The following is an 18,863-nucleotide window of genomic DNA, read 5'->3' as shown; positions in this document are numbered from 1 at the left end:
GGTGACAACAGCTCTTGAGGACTCACAAATGGCTTTAGATAATTAATAGTCATTCCGAGGACTTTTCTTGTAGCTCCTTTGCATATTAGGCCACACATCCCTGATATAGCCAGTCCTCCTGGAGCTTACAGTAGGTTCTGTACGAAGAGCCCTGTAAGCTCTTGGAGGATTGGCTACATCAGGGGTGTGTGTGGCCTAATATTCAAAGGAGCTCCTGCTAGAATTCCACCCCTGGGCCACACACCCCTGAGGTAGCGAATCCTCCTGGAGCTTACAGTAGGCCCTGTACGAAGAGCCCTGCAATCTCTTGGAGGATTGGCTACATCAGGGGTGTGTGGCCTAATAAGCAGAGGAGCTCCTACTAGAATTCCATCTCTGGGCCACACACCCCTGAGGTAGCCAATCCTCCTGGAGCTTACAGTAGGGCCTATACGAAGATCCCTGTAAGCTCTTGGAGGATTGGCTACAACAGGGGTGTGTGTGGCCTAATATGCAAAGGAGCTCCTACTAGAATTCCACCCCTGGGCCACACACCCCTGAGGTAGCCAATCCTCCTGGAGCTTACAGTAGGCCCTGTACTAAGATCCCTGTAAGCTCTTGGAGGATTGGCTACATCAAGGAGTGTGGTCTAATATGCAAAGGAATTCCTGTTACAAAAAGAAGCCCTGAGTGTTCCATTGGCATAACAGTGGCTCTGTTGATGAAACAGCATTTCTGTGGAGGAAGGAGGGGGGATTTTTGCTATCCCCCCACCCAACTGTAGGCCCCCAGGTTACTTCCTGCACTGTTCCCTCTGACCACAGAAGCATAATTATTTTTTGTGGGGGCACAGAATGCTGAAGTGGGAGGGAGAAGTAAGGGAATTCCTCTGTTATGACTCTACTCATTCTGCTTTGGAAATAATCCTTTATCCTTCTAATGCCAAGTAACTGCCTATCACATTTGCACCCTATTCACTTTCTAAGGTGTCCAGAGATCTTGTCTTCTGTGTAAAACAGGTTAGATCAAGGGCCAAATGACATGTTACAATTGACCCTGCCTTCCCTTCTGCTACACAGCTGCTCTGGGGAGCTAACTTCCCCAAGCTCTGCAGGGCCTTGAGGGGGGGCACATTTAGCTCCCATATTTGAAGCACAAATGGGTGAATAACATCTTTTGGGGACTCTTGGGCTCAGGAAAACAACATGGGGGGAAGGCAGGAGCCCCCTCCACTCCTGAAACAATGGTCACAGTTTGAATTTGGCCCTACTGGGGAAGTAAGTTTCAAAAAGAGACTCAAAAGATTCTCCCAACCTGACTTGTGGCCAAACATTTTCCTTATCAAAAGGGGTCATGCCCAAGATCACGGATAAGCTTTCCAATCCAAGTCCAACATCATATCCATGCTGACTCTCAGTTGCATCTTGGTTCTATTCATCAGTGCCTAACTAGCAACCTATAAATCATAGAATCATAGAGTTGGAAGGGACCTCCAGGGTTATTTGTCCAACCCCTTGCACAATGCAGGAAATTCATAAATACCAACCCCTAAATTCACAGGATCCTCATTGCTGTCAGATGGCCATCTAGCCTCTGTTTAAAAACCTCCAAGGAAGAAGAGCCCACCACCTCCTGAGGAAGCCTGTTCCACTGAGGAACCATTTTAACCAGTTGGAGTTGTTCTGTAGGGAACTGATTGCGTGGAAAAACTGAAGAGACAACTCCTCGTTCTTTACAGATGTCTTCTGTTAACTTGATATACAAGGCACCGAGTTTCAAAAACACAATTGAACTATTAGTTTAGTTTGTATATACAGGAACATCTGATTTGTCAGGAGGAAAATATATGCACACATCACACAAGTGAATAATTACAGGATAGCTCATTGGCCAGTGCTCCAGATGGACAGACTCCGTGCCAGCAAACAAACAAGAAACAAACAAAAGTATGGTTGCGGAATACTGTCCACTCAGACATTGCTGCTTCATGAAACATTATGAAGGGGTGAACCCAGAAAAAGGTGCAAGCTGCGTTCTAAACAGTTGCTGCTGCTTCTGGTTTCCATCTCATGGACTGTAGTGTAACTGAATCATGGGCATTGGTATTGATGTGATATGTATGTTATATTTTTCTCTAGGGTCCACATGGCCCTCAGGGTCCAATTGGACCTGTAGGTGAAGAAGGGAAACGAGGTCCTCGTGGAGATCCAGGAGCGGTTGGTCCTCCAGGAGTTGTGGGAGAAAGGGTAAGGGGTCATAGGAAAAGCCAAAATGGGATTTTCACTGGAATGTTTCGAGATGTCTGGTTGCCTGAAGCAGAAACCCAAAGGGGTCGTTCCAACATACATGCACATTCCAGCATGGTTGTTACTGATGATAAAAATTTAATTATTTATTAATTGCTTTAATAACCCCCTCTTAATGATCTCAAAATTCGGAGTCTTTGGTGGGTTAACTCATGTCTGCTAATGTTAGGAATGGCTCTGGGCTGTCCTTGGTATAAAATTAGAGGGCAATTAGAGGGCCAGGTAAAGAGTTTGGGCGTTTTACTGGAGCCTTCATTATCAATGGAGGCCCAGATAGCAGCCACTGCCAAGTCAGCATTCTTCCACCTGAAGCGGGCAAGGCAGTTGGCCCCCTTCCTGGAATGTCGCGACCTCGCAACAGTGATCCATGCAATGGTCACCTCAAGATTGGACTACTGTAATGCCCTCTACTTGGGGCTACCTTTGTGCCGGACCCGGAAGCTGCAGCTGGTGCAGAACGCGTCAGCCAGGCTACTATTGGGGCTCTCGAAATGGGAGCACATACTAATTTTCAAAATAAATTCACTTGTTTGCATTGCCACCAACAATACAACTCTATTAAAGGAGCCTCCAACTTCCGTGTACTAGAACTGGGAAAATGAAGAGTTATCAGGTGCTCGAGACATAGTGCCATGCATATAAATATTAACGGAAACTGGTCATTGACGGCTCTCACCATAGACCTCTGCAGTTGCCCAATTACGTATGACACATGTTTTAAATTTTCATGCAATTTTGTGCAGATTAAACATTCATGCTTTGATTCCACAGGGTCCTCCCGGGAATCGTGGTTTTCCAGGTTCTGATGGCTTGCCAGGACCCAAGGTAAGGTGACATGAAGAGCAAAAGATGCGCAAATACATTTTTTTTTTAAGAAAAGAAAAGGGGAAATTGACATAAATGGACCCGAAGTACTTAATATCTGGAAATCAGTTCGAGAAGAATGCTCCATTGAGAGGATGAAACACTTAAATATGTACCCATTTGTCCAATTGCAGCCAACCATTATTTTAGATGAGCTCCTAGGAATTTCACCACTGGCAGAACACGATAGAAACGTACAGAGATTTGCTGTGCTGCAGATGGTTACCAACCTCCAGGTGGAATCTGGCTATCTCCCTGGAAGACCATTATGCTCTACTGGTCAAAATCTACTGGTGATCCCTGGTCCTAAAGAGGTCCAGCTGTTCTCAATGAGGGCCAGGACTTTTTCAATCCTGGTCATGACCTGTGGAACAATCTGTCTGAAGACACCAGGGCCCTGCGGGATCTTTTACAATTGCGCAGGGCCTGAAAAGCAGAGATGTTCTACCAGGCTTTTGCTTGAGGACAGCGATGGCTGCCGGGCTGGCACCCCCCCTCCCCGCTTCTACTTAAGGGGGGAACTGCTCCCAATGCCTGGAAAGCAGAATTACAGCACACTATAAAGTATGTTCATTGGGCTGCAACTGTTTTAAATTACTGGTTTTATTGATTGTATGTGTACCTTTTGTTGTACATTGGCATTGGCTGAGATGAAGCGATTCATAAATTTAAATCATCGTCGTCGTCATCATCATCTCCTGAAATAACAACTGAATTCTGGACAATACTGATTAGTTTCCTTGAAGAAAATGACTGCTTTGGAGCGTGGACTCCATGACATTGTACTCCACTGATGTCCCTCCCCTCTCCAAACCTGGCCTCCCAGGCTCCACCCCAACCAGTTTCCCCTTCCCAGACTCCTCCCTCTTGAAATCTCCAAGAATTTCCCCAGCCACACTGGGCAACTGCAGGGAGAGATGGGCACGAACCAGCTCATGAGCTAAAGTTCGACACCAATCATGGCTGTTTCGTGTTTTGTGAAGTGATGTTTGCGATCTGAAGAGCTGCCACAAACTTTAAGGCAGGTCATGGAGTTTCATGAAAAAGAGCTGAGTGATGGGGAGCAGAAAGCAGGGGATTAAATGGCTCAGAGCCATTTAACCCCCTGCTTTCTGCTCCCCGCAAAAATGGCAGGGGGCAGAAAGTGGGGGAGGGGGTCACCAACTGATACAAACCAGTTGGGTTCTCAAATCAAGGTATTGGTTTGTGGTTTGGTTTGTGGTTCAACCATGAACCAAACCACAAAAATCCCGTCCCTAACTGTAGGTCACATGGTAGAACCAAGGCCGTGTCAGTAAATTGCAGTTGTCTGAAGTGATGCATTTTAGGACTGATTCAAGTTGCGCAGAGATACCTTCTGATTTGTTTCTTTCATATCTTTTTTTGTTGGCCGGGGGGCAGATATATAGCAAAACAAAATCAATTTGAAAGATGACATGGATTGTTTTGCAAGATGCTTTGGGGAGGGATAGAAGTCCAACGATAACAGCATGAATGTTTTCGCTTGAGAGACCACTGATAAACATTTCACTGATTTCTTTGCAGGGAGCTCAAGGAGAGCGTGGTCCTGCAGGAGCTTCCGGCCCGAAAGGAAGCCAGGGGGATCCTGGTCGCACAGGTGAACCTGGGCTCCCGGGCGCCAGGGTAAGGAAATGACGTCATTTTAGAAAATTGTCCAGCTATAACGCATGTTGCAAAGATGTGAATGAACTGCCAGCTTCACTCACTTCAGTATAATTGTAGACAAAGTTACATCTTCTAAGGCAGGGGTGACCAACGGTAGCTCTCCAGATGTTTTTGCCTACAACTCCCATCAGCCCCAGCCAGCATCACCAATGGCTGGGGCTGATGGGAGTTGTAGGCAAAAACATCTGGGGAGCTACCATTGGCCACCCCTGCTTTAAGGGTATCACTCTGGATAGGGTTGCATTGTGAGATGAAGAACAAAAGGTGTGTGGGGGATCCCAGATGTTGATATCAAGCAGGGGTGGAATTCTAGCAGGAGCTCCTTTGCATATTGGGCCACACCCCCTGATGTAGCCAATCCTCCAAGAGCTTACCAAAAAAGAGCCTTGTAAACTCTAGAAAAACTGGCTATATCAGGGGGCTTGGCCTTACATGCAAAGGAGCTCCTGCTAGAATTCCATCCCTGATATCAAGCATTCTGTACATTGAGGTATTCAGAAGACAATAGTTGTATTGCAGTTTTGAAGCTAGGATGAACATGAGAGAGCAGGTAGGAATAGCTATAGGCTAAATACTAAAGCAGTGTTTTAGAAATGTCAAAATGCACCTTTTGAATATATATCAATCCATCAATCAATTTTTATTTGTATCCCGCCCTCCCCGCCGAGGCAGGCTCAGAGCGGCTAACAACACAAGTCAATAATTTACACTGTACAATATTTAACAGTAGAATACAATTCAACAATTTAATTAAAACTCTATTAAAATTCTAAAAGCAATAAAATTAACTAATATGTTGGTGCTTCCACTGGCACCTTAAGAGCCCAACAAGATTTTTGGGATATGAGCTCTCGAAAGTTAAAGCTCTCTTCATCAGATACATGACACAGAGAGCTTTGAGACTCAAAGCTCAACCCCCCCAAAATCTTGCTTATCTCTAAGGTGCTAGTGGACTCAGGTCTAGCTGTTCCAGTTAAGCTGGGTTTCACATCGTAACAACACCGTCAAATTGGCTAAATGTTTGGTTGCTCAAATTAAACAGTTTTTTTTTTTTGCAAGGGGCAACCAATTAGTTCTGGCAGCAATTAAGGTGTTCAAAGCTAAAACGCTAGCCCAAATTCTCTATGGTATCCCTATATGGATCTCAGCATTTACCAGGAAAGTGGAGGGCATTCAAGCCTCATTCTTTAGACAAATTCTTGGTATGCCAAAATGTGTGTCCTACTTTGCTCTCTGCTCTGAAGTGGGTCAATATTTGGGGGAGACAAAAGCCTGGATTGCAGTGTTTAAATTCTGTCTCAAACTTCACTTTAGAACAGATCCTAACAGCCTTCTTGATTGTATGAAAAGAGGCCCTTATATTTCATCCTGGTCAGCAGTTCTTATATCCAAACTCAACCAGTTGAGGATAGAAGTTGATGATTTGTTTACTTTTGACGAGTCATATATCTTCAGATGTATTAAATTGAGACTGTTGGAGTTGGAGGAAACAAAACTACGTCCAACAGACCCTTATATTTGCTCCCCAGCTTTCTTAGGTTTTTATGCTTTCTGCAGCAAAATGCCCCATTATCTATCAGACTTAACCATTCCAAGTCATCGCAGGGCATTTATGTTGGCTAGACTAAATGCGTTTCCCTCCAAAGTTTTACAAGGGAGATATCATTGAGTGCCTTTAGGCGACAGACTCTGTTCCTGTGGAGCGAATATTCCCGACTCAATTCAGCACATATTGCTCGATTGTTCCTTTTATCATAATCTCGGTAGAGATTTATTTTGCAAGCTTTCTTTCTCCCCAGATTTGTTTATTCTGAAATCCTGTTATTATTTATTGAACGATACTGAGGGGGAGGTTAGCGAGGCTGTGGCAAAACTTTTGGCTGACATCCTTAAATTTAAATCTGACCATGTATGAATGCATCTGTAAGCTCGGTTTCATTTTGATTTTATCTCCAATGTTTAAATTTTTATATTCTGTGTATTTTTATCTGCAACTGTTATGCCATTAAAGGTTTGGTATGGTAATGAACTCAAATCTAGCTGAGTATACCTTCTGAAGTCAGTCTGGCATAGTGGTTAAGCGCGTGGACTCTAATCTGGAGAACCTGGTTTGATTCCCCACTTTTCCACGTGCAGCTGCTGGAGTGACCTTGGGTCAGTCACAGTTTTCCCAGAGCTGTTCTTTCAAAACCAGTTCCCTCAGAGCTCCCTCAGCCCCACCTACCTCACAGGGTGTCTGCTGTGGGGAGGGGAAGGGAAGGCTATTGTAAGCCAAGTGAATGGCGGGGTATAAATCCAATCTTTTCTTCTTCAATATCTTTTGAATATATGTAACCCTGGGGCTGTATGCAGCCATTAAGCATTAAAGCTACTCTTATTTTGTAATGTTTGAATGTCTTACAGGGTCTTACAGGAAATCCAGGGGTTTCAGGTCCAGAGGGAAAGTCAGGTCCTTTGGTAAGTATGTTTAGATTGTGTGGACAATTAAGGATTCAATTTATGAGCTAGATTCAAGTTCAGCTGTCCTTTAGAGGCTCACAAGATTTGGAGTCTCTGAGGACTTGCTGGACTCCAATCTAGTTTTTTCTGCTGCAGAATAGGGTTACCAAGTCCAGTTCAAGAAATATCTGGGGGCTTTGTGGGGAGAGCCAGGAGACATCGGGGGTGGAGCCAGGAGACAGTGGGGGTGAAGACAGGAGACATTGGGCGTGGAGCCAGGAGCAAGGTTGTGACAAGCATCATTGAACTCCAAAGTGAGTTCTGGCCATCACTTTTAAAGGGGACTGCACACCTTTTCAATGCTTTCCCTCCTTAGAAATAATGAAGGATAGGGGCACCTTCTCTGGGGGCCCATAAAATTGGATCCCCTGGTCCAATACTTTTGAAACTTGGAGGATGTTTTGGAGAGAGACACTGAATGCTATGCTGAAAATCTGGTGCTTCTACCTCAAAAAACAGCCCCCTCCCAGAGTCCCAGATACCTGCAGATCAATTCTCCATTATACTCTATGGCAGGGGTGGCCAATGGTAGCCTCCAGATGTTTTTTTGCCTACAACTCCCATCAGCCCCAGCCATTGGCCATGCTGGCTGGGGATGATGGGAGTTGTAGGCAAAAAAACCATCTGGAGAGCTACCGTTGGCCACCCCTGCTCTATGGGGATATATAGTGTGGGTTTTTCCTGTTGTAAGCTGCTTTGGGTCTCGTTGGACCCAAATACTTAAATCAATAAGGTAGCAGTGACGTGAGGTTTGTGACCAGATCACCATCCCATTGTTAACATTAAAAGAGCCTCATGGGATTGCTAATTTGATTTGGGTGCTTGTGGGGGAAAGGTGTGTTTAACTCTCTTCTGCACCATTTGCCCAAACTAAATCCCACCTCCCCTTGAAATGGTTATTCGTCCTGTCGCGGAAACATCCTAGTTAGGTCTAGTCCTGAAGCAGATGATACAAGATTTATTGTGAAGTGGGGTGGGGGAAGGCCATTGAGAGCCAGCATGGGGTAGGGGTTAATAGCGGCGCCCTCTAATCTGGAGAACCAAGTTTGATTCCCCACTTCTCCTCTACATACAGCCAGCTGGGTGACCTTGGGCCAGTCAGAGCTCTCTCAGCCCCACCTACCTCCCAAGGCGCCAATTGTGAGGAGAGGAAGGGAAGGTGATTGGAAGTCACTTTGAGACACACGAGGCCAGCTGGGTGACCTGGCATCAGTTCCAGTTCTCTCAGGACTCTCTCAGCCCCGCCTGCCTCACAGGCGTCTGTTGAGAGGAGAGGAAGGGAAGATGATTGTCAGCCATTTTGAGACACTTGAGGCCTGCTGGGTGACCTGGCATCAGTACCAATTCTCTCAGAGCTCTCTCATCCCCGCCTACCTCAGAGGGCCTACACTTGAGGCCTGCTAGGTGACCTGGCGTCAGTTCCAGTTCTCTCAGGACTCTCAGCCCCACCTGCCTCACAGGTGTCTGTTGAGGGGAGAGGAAGAGAAAGCTGCTTTGAGACACATGAGGCCTGCTGGGGGATCTTGGGTCAATCGCAATTCTGTCAGGACTCTCTCAGCCCCACCTGCCTCATGAGATGTCTCTTGTGGATAGAGGAAGGAAAGGCGATGGTAAGCCCCTTTGAGACTCCTTCAGGTAGTGAAAAGCGGGATATAAAACTCAACTCTTCTCCTTCATCACCATATTTGTAATGTTCAACATTAAGCATTTGATATCTTTATAGGGTGCACCAGGAGAAGATGGTCGTCCGGGCCCAGCAGGATCCATCGGGATTAGAGGCCAGCCAGGGAGTATGGGTCTCCCTGGGCCAAAGGGCAGTAGTGTAAGTAATGTGTCTAATAACTGCTATTTACTTTTCAAATGAGCTATACTTTGCTTTAGAGAGTCAGTTTGGTGTAGTGGTTAAGTATGCAGACTCTTATCTGGGAGAACCGATTTTGATTCACCACTTCTCCATTCACAGCGGCTGGAATGGCCTTGGTCAGTCATAGCTATCTCAGGAGTTGTCCTTGAAGGGGCAGCTTCTGGGAGAGCTCTCTCAGCCCCACGCACCTCACAGGGTTTCTGTTGTGGGGGAAGAAGATAAAGCAGATTGTGCCCACTCTGAGACTCTGAGATTCAGAGTGGAGGGCGGGGTATCTATCTATCTATCTATCTATCTATCTATCTATCTATCTATCTATCTATCTATCTATCTATCTATCTATCTATCTGTCTGTCTGTCTGTCTGTCTGTCTGTCTGTCTGTCTGTCTGTCTGTCTGTCTGTCTGTCTGTCTGTCTGTCTGTCTGTCATCTCTCTCTCTGTCTGTCTGTCTGTCTGTCTGTTGGTCGGTCTGTCACTCTTTTTCTAGCAGGGGCTGCTCTGCATATTAGGCCACGCCCCCTGATGTAGCCAATCCTCCAAGAGCTTAGAGGGCTCTTAGTACAGGGCCTGCTGTAAGCTCCAGGATGATTGGCTACATCAGGGAGTGTGGACTAACATGCAGATGGGCTCATGCTTGAAAAAGAGCCCTCTATCCATCCATCCATCCGTCCGTTCCTCCATCCATCCGTCCATTCCTCCGTCCGTCTGTCTGTCTATCTATCTATCTATCTATCTATCTATCTATCTATCTATCTATCTATCTATCTATCTATCTATCTATCTATCTATCTATCTATCTATCTATCTATCTATCTATCTATCTATCTATCTATCTATCTATCTATCTATCATCACCATGGTTACTCAAGATAAATAGTTGTACTCTTTTTCCATCCTAGGGGGACCCTGGAAAACCCGGAGAAGCCGGCAACGCAGGGGTTCCAGGGCAGAGAGTGAGTTTTTTTCCCCAAAATTCTTTTTCTTGATTAAAGAACACGGAATGTTCTTTTTGCGTGTGCACGTGTTTGCAAAATTAATTTCCTTTTATGCTTTCATTTTAGGGAGCTCCGGGTAAAGATGGTGAAGTTGGCCCAGCAGGTCCAGTCGGCCCCCCTGTAAGTTCCCAAACAAAAGTATTTGTCTGGAATTCTGTAGTACCCATCCCAATGCTAAATGAAAACCACTGAAAGAGTGCCCCTACAGTAATCACATGAGGGATTCGTGCCTATATCCAGAATTCTGAATACAGAAAGAAGATGGAAGAAGGATCATGGGTAGGATTGCCAGCCTCCAGGTAGAGCCTGGAGATCTCCTACTATCAGTTCCCCGGAGAGTGGCTGCTTTGGAGGGTGAACTCTATGGCAGGGGTGGCCAACGGTAGCTCTCCAGATTTTTTTTGCCTACAACTCCCGTCAGCCCCAGCCATTGGCCATGCTGGAGAGCTACCGTTGGCCACCCCTGCTCTATGGTATTACACCCTGCTTATATCTTTCCCCTCCCCTCTCCAAAACCGAGGCTCTACCCCCCCCCCCCAATCACCAGATTTTCCCAACCCAGAACTGGCAACCATAATCATGGGAATTGGATAGATATGAACAGGCCTTTTTTTTTGTAACAGGAACTCCTTTGCATATTAGGCCACACACCCCTGATGTAACCAATCCTCCAGGAGCTTACAGGGCTCTTCTTACAGGGCCTACTGTAAGTTCTTGGAAGATTGGCTACATCGGGGGGGGGGGGGAGGCGGGTGGCTTGCTGGCCTTTTGACTGTGGGGGGGGGCAGCCAAGGATCTTTAACCAGCCCAAGCAGGCCTTGCTTGCCCGGGGCTCTCCTTTCTTCCGTCAGGTTGCTTTTGGCTGGTGGGGGATGGTGGCATATGCTAATGAGTTATGCTAATGAGCTCCACCACCTATTTTTCTACAGAATGACCCCTGAATTTAGCTAACTGAAGGATTGTATGGGATGTTTAGAAGCCCTATGCAGGTGCTGAAGCAAGACAATGAATGCAGACAGTTCTGTCCGTAACAGCTCTTGACTTTTAACTGGTGTGTTCTCCCTGGGGTGGTGGTTTTATTACATTGCATTATTCAAGAGATTACCAGTTCAAGGAGAGTTCCCCAAAACTTTGTTGGAAAAGGCACTATTTTCTTTTCAATTCAGGTCCCTACTGCTTTATCTGGATTGTTATGTTCACAGGAACTCAAGTATTTTATACCTGTTATTGATTCTTGACATAAAAGTGATATATTTGGAGCAAATGACATTGTTAAAGGCATTGTTAACTGCTGTTTAACAAAAATGGATGCTTGCAGGATAGTGGAGGAATTTAACTGGTCAGCTCTTTTTTATGGTTTATGTTTAGATGCTAACAGCTTGCTTTGGGGGCCAAATTGCATACAAGCTATAAGAACATAAGAGAAGCCATGTTGGATCAGGCTAATGGCCCATCCAGTCCAACACTCTGTGTCACGCAGTGGCCAATATATGTGTGTGTGTATATACTGTATATACACACACATATATTTCAATATTTAAATTTCAAACATATAAACTGAAGAATATTAACCACAACTTACACCACAGTTCACACCAAAGCAGTTTAAGGGTCTAACCATACATATAACTTCTCCCAATATTCTCTTGCTTCTTCCTTGGATTTCCCAGCAAGCAGTAACGATAAATAGTCCATCTCTGCTGCTTCCAGTATTTTACCAATCAGTTCCTGCCTCGTAGGTAGCTCTCGAAGCTTCCATTTCTGAGCAAACAAAATCCTTGCTGCTGTATTAATATGTGCCATGAAATGTTTCGTCTCTTTCATATAGTCACTGGGATACATGTTCAACAAAAACAGTTCTGGTTTATGTGGAGATGAAAATGAATATCAAACTATCTCATTATAAATGTAATTTTTTTTTTTTTTAGGGGCCAGCAGGAGAAAGAGGAGAAATAGGACCTCCTGGTCCTACAGGATTTCAAGTAAGTTGTTATCAATTGTATTCTAAATTTAATCTCTCCTGTCCCTATTTGGATATCTGGTTGATATAGCAGAGTTCCCCCCATTCATAGAAGTGTGATCCTGAATGCAGTAAATAAATTTCCCAAGAAGCAGGGCTTTTTTGGTAGCAGGAAACTCCTTTGCATATTAGGCCACACACCCCTGATGCAGCCAATCCTCCAGGCGCTTACAGGGCCTTTAGTATGGGGCCTACTGTAAGCTCCAGGAGGAGTGGCTACATCAGGGGGGTGTAGCCTAATAGGCAAAGGCGTTCCTGCTACAAAAGCTTTGCCAAGAAGTATATTGCAAAAAAGGTAGACTTACATTTATTCAAGAAGATCCAGTTCACAGTCAAAAAGAGAAGAAAGAAGCCTGGTCTAAAGAGCGCTTTCCCTATCACACGTGACCAGTTCATCCAGTATCATGTGTGTGAGAGTATGAGGGCATTGTCTCTACAGGAGAGACCTGCAGAGACATGTGTCTCCATGGAAGGCCATGAGGAGACAGAAGCTTAGTCTAAAGAGTACTTTCCCTATCACAAATGACCAGTGTCATGTGTGTGGGACTATGAGGGCATTGTCTCTACAGGAGAGACCTGCAGAAATGTGTCTCCATGGAAGGCCATGAGGAGAAAGAAGCTTAGTCTAAAGAGTACTTTCCCTATCACAAATGACCAGTATCATGTGTGTGGGAGTATGAGGGTATTGTCTCTACAGGAGAGACCTGCAGAGATATGTGTCTCCATGGAAGGCCATGAGGAGAAACATGCTTAGTCTAAAGCAGGGATGGCCAACAGTAGCTCTCCAGATGTTTTTTGCCTACAACTCCCATCAGCCCCAGCCATTGGCCATGCTGGCTGGGGCTGATGGGAGTTGTAGGCAAAAAGCATCGGGAGAGCTACCGTTGGCCACCCCTGGTCTAAAGAGTACTTTCCCTATCACAAATGATCAGTATCATGTGTGTGGGAGTATGAGGGCATGGTCGCTACAGGAGAGGAAAGGCCATGAGGAAAGAGTGAGAGGAGTTTTTGAGGGGAAGGAGCTCTGAGACCAGAACTCCTCTAATGGATCCTAATCAGCCATCTTCCATGCATTGCTCCCTCTGATATTGCATTTTTTAAACAAACAGTAGTTTAATTTCCATTTCAGCTGGCTCAGGTAAAGTACAATCAACCACAACTTTAACAACAGCCACATTTTTACTACTAAATAAAGCAGACCTGTCAACCTGTTAAAGGTTTCCTAGATTGTACTGTTTAACTGGTTAATCAATTGAATGGGCTGTTATTTAAACGCTCTGCGTATGAACCAACACTTCAGGGTAAATGTCTTTTCGATCTGTGTAATAACTTACAATTTAATTACCAAAAGCTGCATTCAGATAAGGGGAAAAATATTTTATTACCCACTAAATAACTGCAGCATTTCCCCTCCCCTACAAAAAAAAAAAAAGATTGAGAGGTGCTCTTTGATCAAGCATTTAAATGCTAAAATATTTAAACTTAAATTTCTAGCCTTATAAAAAAATATACTCAGCCAAAAATGGAAGAATCTATTAAGGCCTGTCATTTAATAATAATTAGAATTTAGTACCTTCAACAACATAGTAACCCCATCTTTCTGAGTTAAGGGCCCTTTGGAATTTGCCCCTGTTTGTTGCAAACACATAAGTAACAACTTGGTTGGAGGCTGAAGTACCACATAATGTTCCATATGCAGGGGTAGAATTCTAGCAGGAGCTCCTTTGCATATTAGGCCACACACCCCTGATGTAGCCAATCTTCCAAGAGCTTCTAGAGTTTTCCCGGAAATGCCTAGAGTGGCCAGCGCACAGCATCACCAGCATGATGTCATCACTTATTGACCTCTGCTTCAAAAACGTCCCTCGTCAGAGGCCGCTGGGGACTTGGCAACCCTACCAGTCACAGTTCTTCCAGAACTCTCTCAGCTTCACCGGTTTCACGAAGTGCCTGTTGTCTGTAGAGGAAGAGTAGTTTTGAGACTCCTTAGGGTACAGAAAAGCAGGGTATGAAAAACAATTCTTCTTTGTCCTACGAAGCCTTTCAGACTGACCCTCTTGGATTGGTTTTGGCGTATTTCTTCAACAGTGTTCTTCTCTGATGTTTTTAAGCATTTCGGATTGTACCATATTGGTTTTAATTTTGGACACTGTAAACATTGACACATTCTGAAAATAAGTAAATGTTCTCCTTCACTTCTGTTTTTCAGGGCTTACCCGGACCTCCAGGTCCTCCGGGAGAAGGAGGAAAGCCAGGCGATCAGGTAACAGCACCTTGACTTGGGCATCACAATTTGTGTTTGCTTCTGCTGTCATTCCAGGAGACAAGACATGCTGTAAAGAATATGTAGTGTGGTTAAGAGTGGTGAAGTCTAATCTGGAGAACCAACTTTGATTTCCTGCTCCTCCACCCAAAGCCTGCTGGGTGATCTTGGGCCGGTCATAGTTCTCTCAGGACTCTCTCAGCCCCACATGCCTCACAAGGTGCCTGTTGTGAGGAGAGAAAGAGAAGGAGATTGTAAGCCACTTTTATACTCAAAGAAAAGTGGGGTATAAAAACCAACACCATCTTCTAATGATTTTCCATTTCCTTTCCTCCACAGGGTGTTCCTGGGGATGCCGGAGCCACGGGTCCTTTAGGTCCAAGGGTAAGTTTTGATGTCGCTTTCGTATCAATCTTACAAGCTATTTTATAAAATATCCAACATTGGAATACACACAACCACATATTTGTGCTATACGGCAGAACTCACTCACCTAGGGTTGGCAAGTCCCTCGCAGGCTCTGGCGGGGGACTGTGTTTGCACATGCTTCATACAATAGGTACCATAGAGTTTCCCTCTCCCAAGTGGCTAGAGCGTCCGGGAAAACAATAGAGTTTCCCCAGAAATGCCTAGAGTGGCCACCGCGTGGCATCGCCGGTGTGATGACATCACTTCCGGGTGACGTCATCGCACCACCAAAGTTGGAGGTTCCCACGTTGGGCTGGCGGGTTGGGAACCTCCCGGGCAGGGGAACTCCCACCTGGACAAGGGGCTTGGCAGCCCTACACCCAGCCCCACCCAAAATGACAAGCTTCAGACATAGCAAATGGAATTTCACTGCTTAGTTCAGTCTTAGGTACTGACCGATTTCCCACTCGCCTTATGCTGCTCTGATGCTCCACTTCTCAGTGGGGCTTCCGTCTGATTTCATACTATCTGCCCCGGGGGCTGCAATTAGCTTTGCCTTTTTCATGTGGCAAACAGAAACCTCTAAAAACCAGTTTTTGTTTGCCGCGTGAAAAGGCCAACGCTAGCTGCAGCCCCGGGATAGATAGTGTGAAATCGGACGGAAGCCCCGCTGAGAAGTGGAGCGTCAGAGCAGCGTAAGGTGAGTGGGAAATTGGTCCCTGTTTTCCTTTTCCAGTGTATCATGACAGGAACTGTTAGTCCCATGTTTTGCCACCTTGAAAAGTGGCCCATGTGGAATCGTTGCCCCTCCCCCTCAGAGTTATACAGTTCTGTGTGATCTTGGAGCACGTGATGTTTAAATGTGGGCACTTTCATACACACTTTGTGATTGGGTTGACAGCCAGTTTGGTGTAGTGGTGGACTCTTACCTGGGAGAACCGGGTTTGATTCCCCCACTCCTCCACTTGCGGCTGCTGGAATGGCCTTGGGTCAGCCATAGCTCAGCCATAGCTCTGGCAGAACTGTCCTTGAAAGGGCAACTTCTGGGAGAGCTCTCTCAGCCCTGCCTACCTCACAGGGTGTCTGTTGTGGTGGTGGGAGGAAGGTAAAGGAGATTGTGAGCCTCTCTGAGACTCTGATATTCAGAGTGTAGGGCAGGGTATAAATCCAATATCTTCTTTGTACTATATGAAATGGCAAAATCCACTCGCTGAAGTGAATTGAAGCTGCATTATTTAGCATGTGTGAAAGTGTCTCTAGTTATTTGTTGGCATGCTTTTTACATTGCCAACCCATCGTTCACCATGGTTCATAGTGAGCTACGTATATTTTCCATGTGGTTTCACAGTCAAGTACTTTCTGCTGAACTTTGGAATGGAATACTGGTCAAGTACTTTCTGCAGAGCAATGGAAGAGCATTGATGGAGGTGGAAAAGGCCATAAAGTCACAGCTTATTTGTAGTGATCCCATAGGATTTTCAAGGCAAGAGATACTAGCTGACTGAAAACTTACACTCTGCTATTGTGGATGTTGCAGTTTTAGTTGGTAATACGTACATATGTACGTAAGCGAATACATGAGGCAAGGTACCTGCAGCTATGCTGCGAATTTTGTGCCTCTACCTCAAAAACACCGCCCTCCAAGCCCCAGATCAATTCTTCATTATAACCTATGGAGTCCCAAATATTTCCCAAATCCAAATGCCATATTAGTATTGGGATTCAGGAGTACTGGGAAATACCAATGTTTTGGGGGTTCAATTACCTAAAGCTGAAAAATACCAAGGGTGTTTTTGCACACTCCTAGAAGGGAACTGAGATGGAAAAGCTGGCTAGATCCAGACAGTGTCCGCGTTATCTTTATATTTTTGTGAGCATTTTGTGTGTGTGCGTGTGTGTGTGTGTGTGTGTGTGCACATTCCTGGAAGTCATGGTTGACTTCTGTTGACCCCTAGTGGGGCTTGAACATTCAGAGATGTGGTTTGCTATTGCCAGCTCTGCTTTGAGATCTGATGAGATCGGGCTTGCCTGGGCTATGCAGGTCAGGGCCATGTTATCGTTATTGAATGCTTTTCTGGGAAAGGCACTCAAAGATTTCAGCCACAATCACCCACTATGCCTCACTGAGAGCCAGTTTGATGTAGTGGTTAAGTGTGCAGACTCTTATCTGGGAGAACCGGGTTTGATTCCCCACTCCTCCACTTGCAGCTGCTGGAATGGCCTTGGGTCAGCCATAGTTCTGCTTATCTCATTGTCTTAAGTGTGACATTTCTGCCAGAAATTTTTCTTGTGACACTACAGATTACTTCCAATCTCATCTCTTTACAGGGTGAACGTGGCCATCCTGGAGAAAGAGGAAACCCCGGGGCGCCTGGTCTTCTAGGGGAAAAGGGGATGGCTGGCGGGCAGGGCCCAGATGGTCCCAAGGTAAGAGTCAGACACACACAGTCTCAAAACTGTGAAATTTTATTCTGGTGGAACATTCATCTAGTCAGAATGACTCAAGGCTGAACCAACACGGAGAAGGACAAGACTTGCTTCATATACTCTATAAAACCCATGAAAGTCACAGTTATACAATTTTTACTTGCATAGACCATACAAGCCTAGACCTTTTTTAAAAAAATAAATATTTATTTATTTATTTATTTATTTATTTATTTAATTTCTATCCCACTTTATCCCAGGAGTGAGCTCAGGGCAGAGTACAACAAATTTAATCAGGTAACAGCAGACAATAGATAATTAGCAACACACTTAGCAATTAAAACAATAAAAACAGTAAAACAAAATTATTCCAGTTCAGGTGGAAGACAGACTAACCAGACCAATGGTTAATAATTAATAATCATTTAAAAATAATTAATAATAACCAGGGGTCGCTTTGTAGAAAAATAGATGGTGGAGCTCATCCAGGGATTGTTATGCAGCTGCCCAAGGACAAGGTGGGAAGGAGGAGGTGGAACCCTCAAAAATGTTCAGGAGCTGTGCTCCTGTGAGCTCCTGCTGAATCCGAGGCCTGATAATAACTATTAAAATTAATTAATTAATCAATTAATTAATTTAACAACAACAACAATATTAAAAAGATTAGTTAGTACTCATGAATAGTGTGGCATAACTCCTTAATACTACAGTAATCACCAACTTGTCTACCCAAACCATAATAACCCTTTGAACTTAAGAATTCTGTCTCTCATATTTTTCAGCATGTGAGACACAGAATTCCGTGCCCAGTAATTAAGATCACAGGGAAAGATCCTCCTGACTGTCCCATCAATCAAAGAAATTTGTTTGGTGGGTATACAAGAGAGGGCCTTTTCAGCCGCAGCCCCGCAGTTAGGAGACAGCCTCCCCAGGGAGGTGTGTTTGGTCCCCTCATTTTTCTGTCTTTAGGAGACTGTTGAAGATAGTTTTATTTAGGGCAGCATTTGATTCAGTTGTTGTTGTTGTTCAGTCGCACAGTAGAGTTCAACGCTTTGCGACCCCATGGACAAAGTCATGCCAGGCCCTCCCGTCTTCCACCATCCTCCGAAGGTGGAATGATTCAGTTAGGCAGTCCTAAATTAGGGTTGCCAGGTCCCTTATTGCTCTGGCGGTGAGATGGGGGGGTGCATTCTGGGTTTTGGGACAAAACTCTATGTTCAAAATGGCTTCATACCATAGAATTTTGCCGTCAAATCAGAGTGTCACCATGTGATGTCCCTGACAGATGGTGTCACTTTTGACGTTGCTATTGGGGAGCTAGAGCTATGAAAACTGGAGGAACCTCCACCAGGACCTGGGACTATCAACCCTATCCTGAATCTTAGATTTTGTTCTTTGTGTATTTTATTTTATATACTTTAACTATGTGGTAAGCTGCCGAGTTCCATAAGAAGAAAGTTAGCTAAGAAATGTTTTAGATAAATAAATAATAGCCTTGTACAAGCTATGTATGTTGCTTTTATTATAACGTTTAAAAAAAAAATACTGTAG

The 18,863-nt window shown here is 44.9% G+C and overlaps 1 protein-coding gene across 1 annotated transcript in view; it reads left to right on the top strand.

Annotated features, from left to right (window-relative positions):
* The window catches only part of COL5A2 (collagen type V alpha 2 chain), a 226,237-nt gene that overhangs the window by 169,876 nt on the left and 37,498 nt on the right, over positions 1 to 18,863 (top strand). Inside the window, exons 23-33 of the mRNA XM_060257242.1 lie at positions 2,118 to 2,225; positions 3,057 to 3,110; positions 4,695 to 4,793; positions 7,239 to 7,292; positions 9,058 to 9,156; positions 10,099 to 10,152; positions 10,261 to 10,314; positions 12,123 to 12,176; positions 14,424 to 14,477; positions 14,817 to 14,861; positions 17,214 to 17,312. Of these exons, the coding sequence (XP_060113225.1) occupies positions 2,118 to 2,225; positions 3,057 to 3,110; positions 4,695 to 4,793; positions 7,239 to 7,292; positions 9,058 to 9,156; positions 10,099 to 10,152; positions 10,261 to 10,314; positions 12,123 to 12,176; positions 14,424 to 14,477; positions 14,817 to 14,861; positions 17,214 to 17,312 (774 nt within the window). The remainder of the gene's footprint in view (positions 1 to 2,117; positions 2,226 to 3,056; positions 3,111 to 4,694; positions 4,794 to 7,238; positions 7,293 to 9,057; positions 9,157 to 10,098; positions 10,153 to 10,260; positions 10,315 to 12,122; positions 12,177 to 14,423; positions 14,478 to 14,816; positions 14,862 to 17,213; positions 17,313 to 18,863) is intronic.

Source organism: Heteronotia binoei, chromosome 16 (assembly GCF_032191835.1).
Source record: "Heteronotia binoei isolate CCM8104 ecotype False Entrance Well chromosome 16, APGP_CSIRO_Hbin_v1, whole genome shotgun sequence".
Lineage (NCBI taxonomy): Eukaryota > Metazoa > Chordata > Lepidosauria > Squamata > Gekkonidae > Heteronotia > Heteronotia binoei.
Note: the sequence above shows the minus strand (reverse complement) of the source record. Positions and strands in the feature narration are given on the sequence as shown.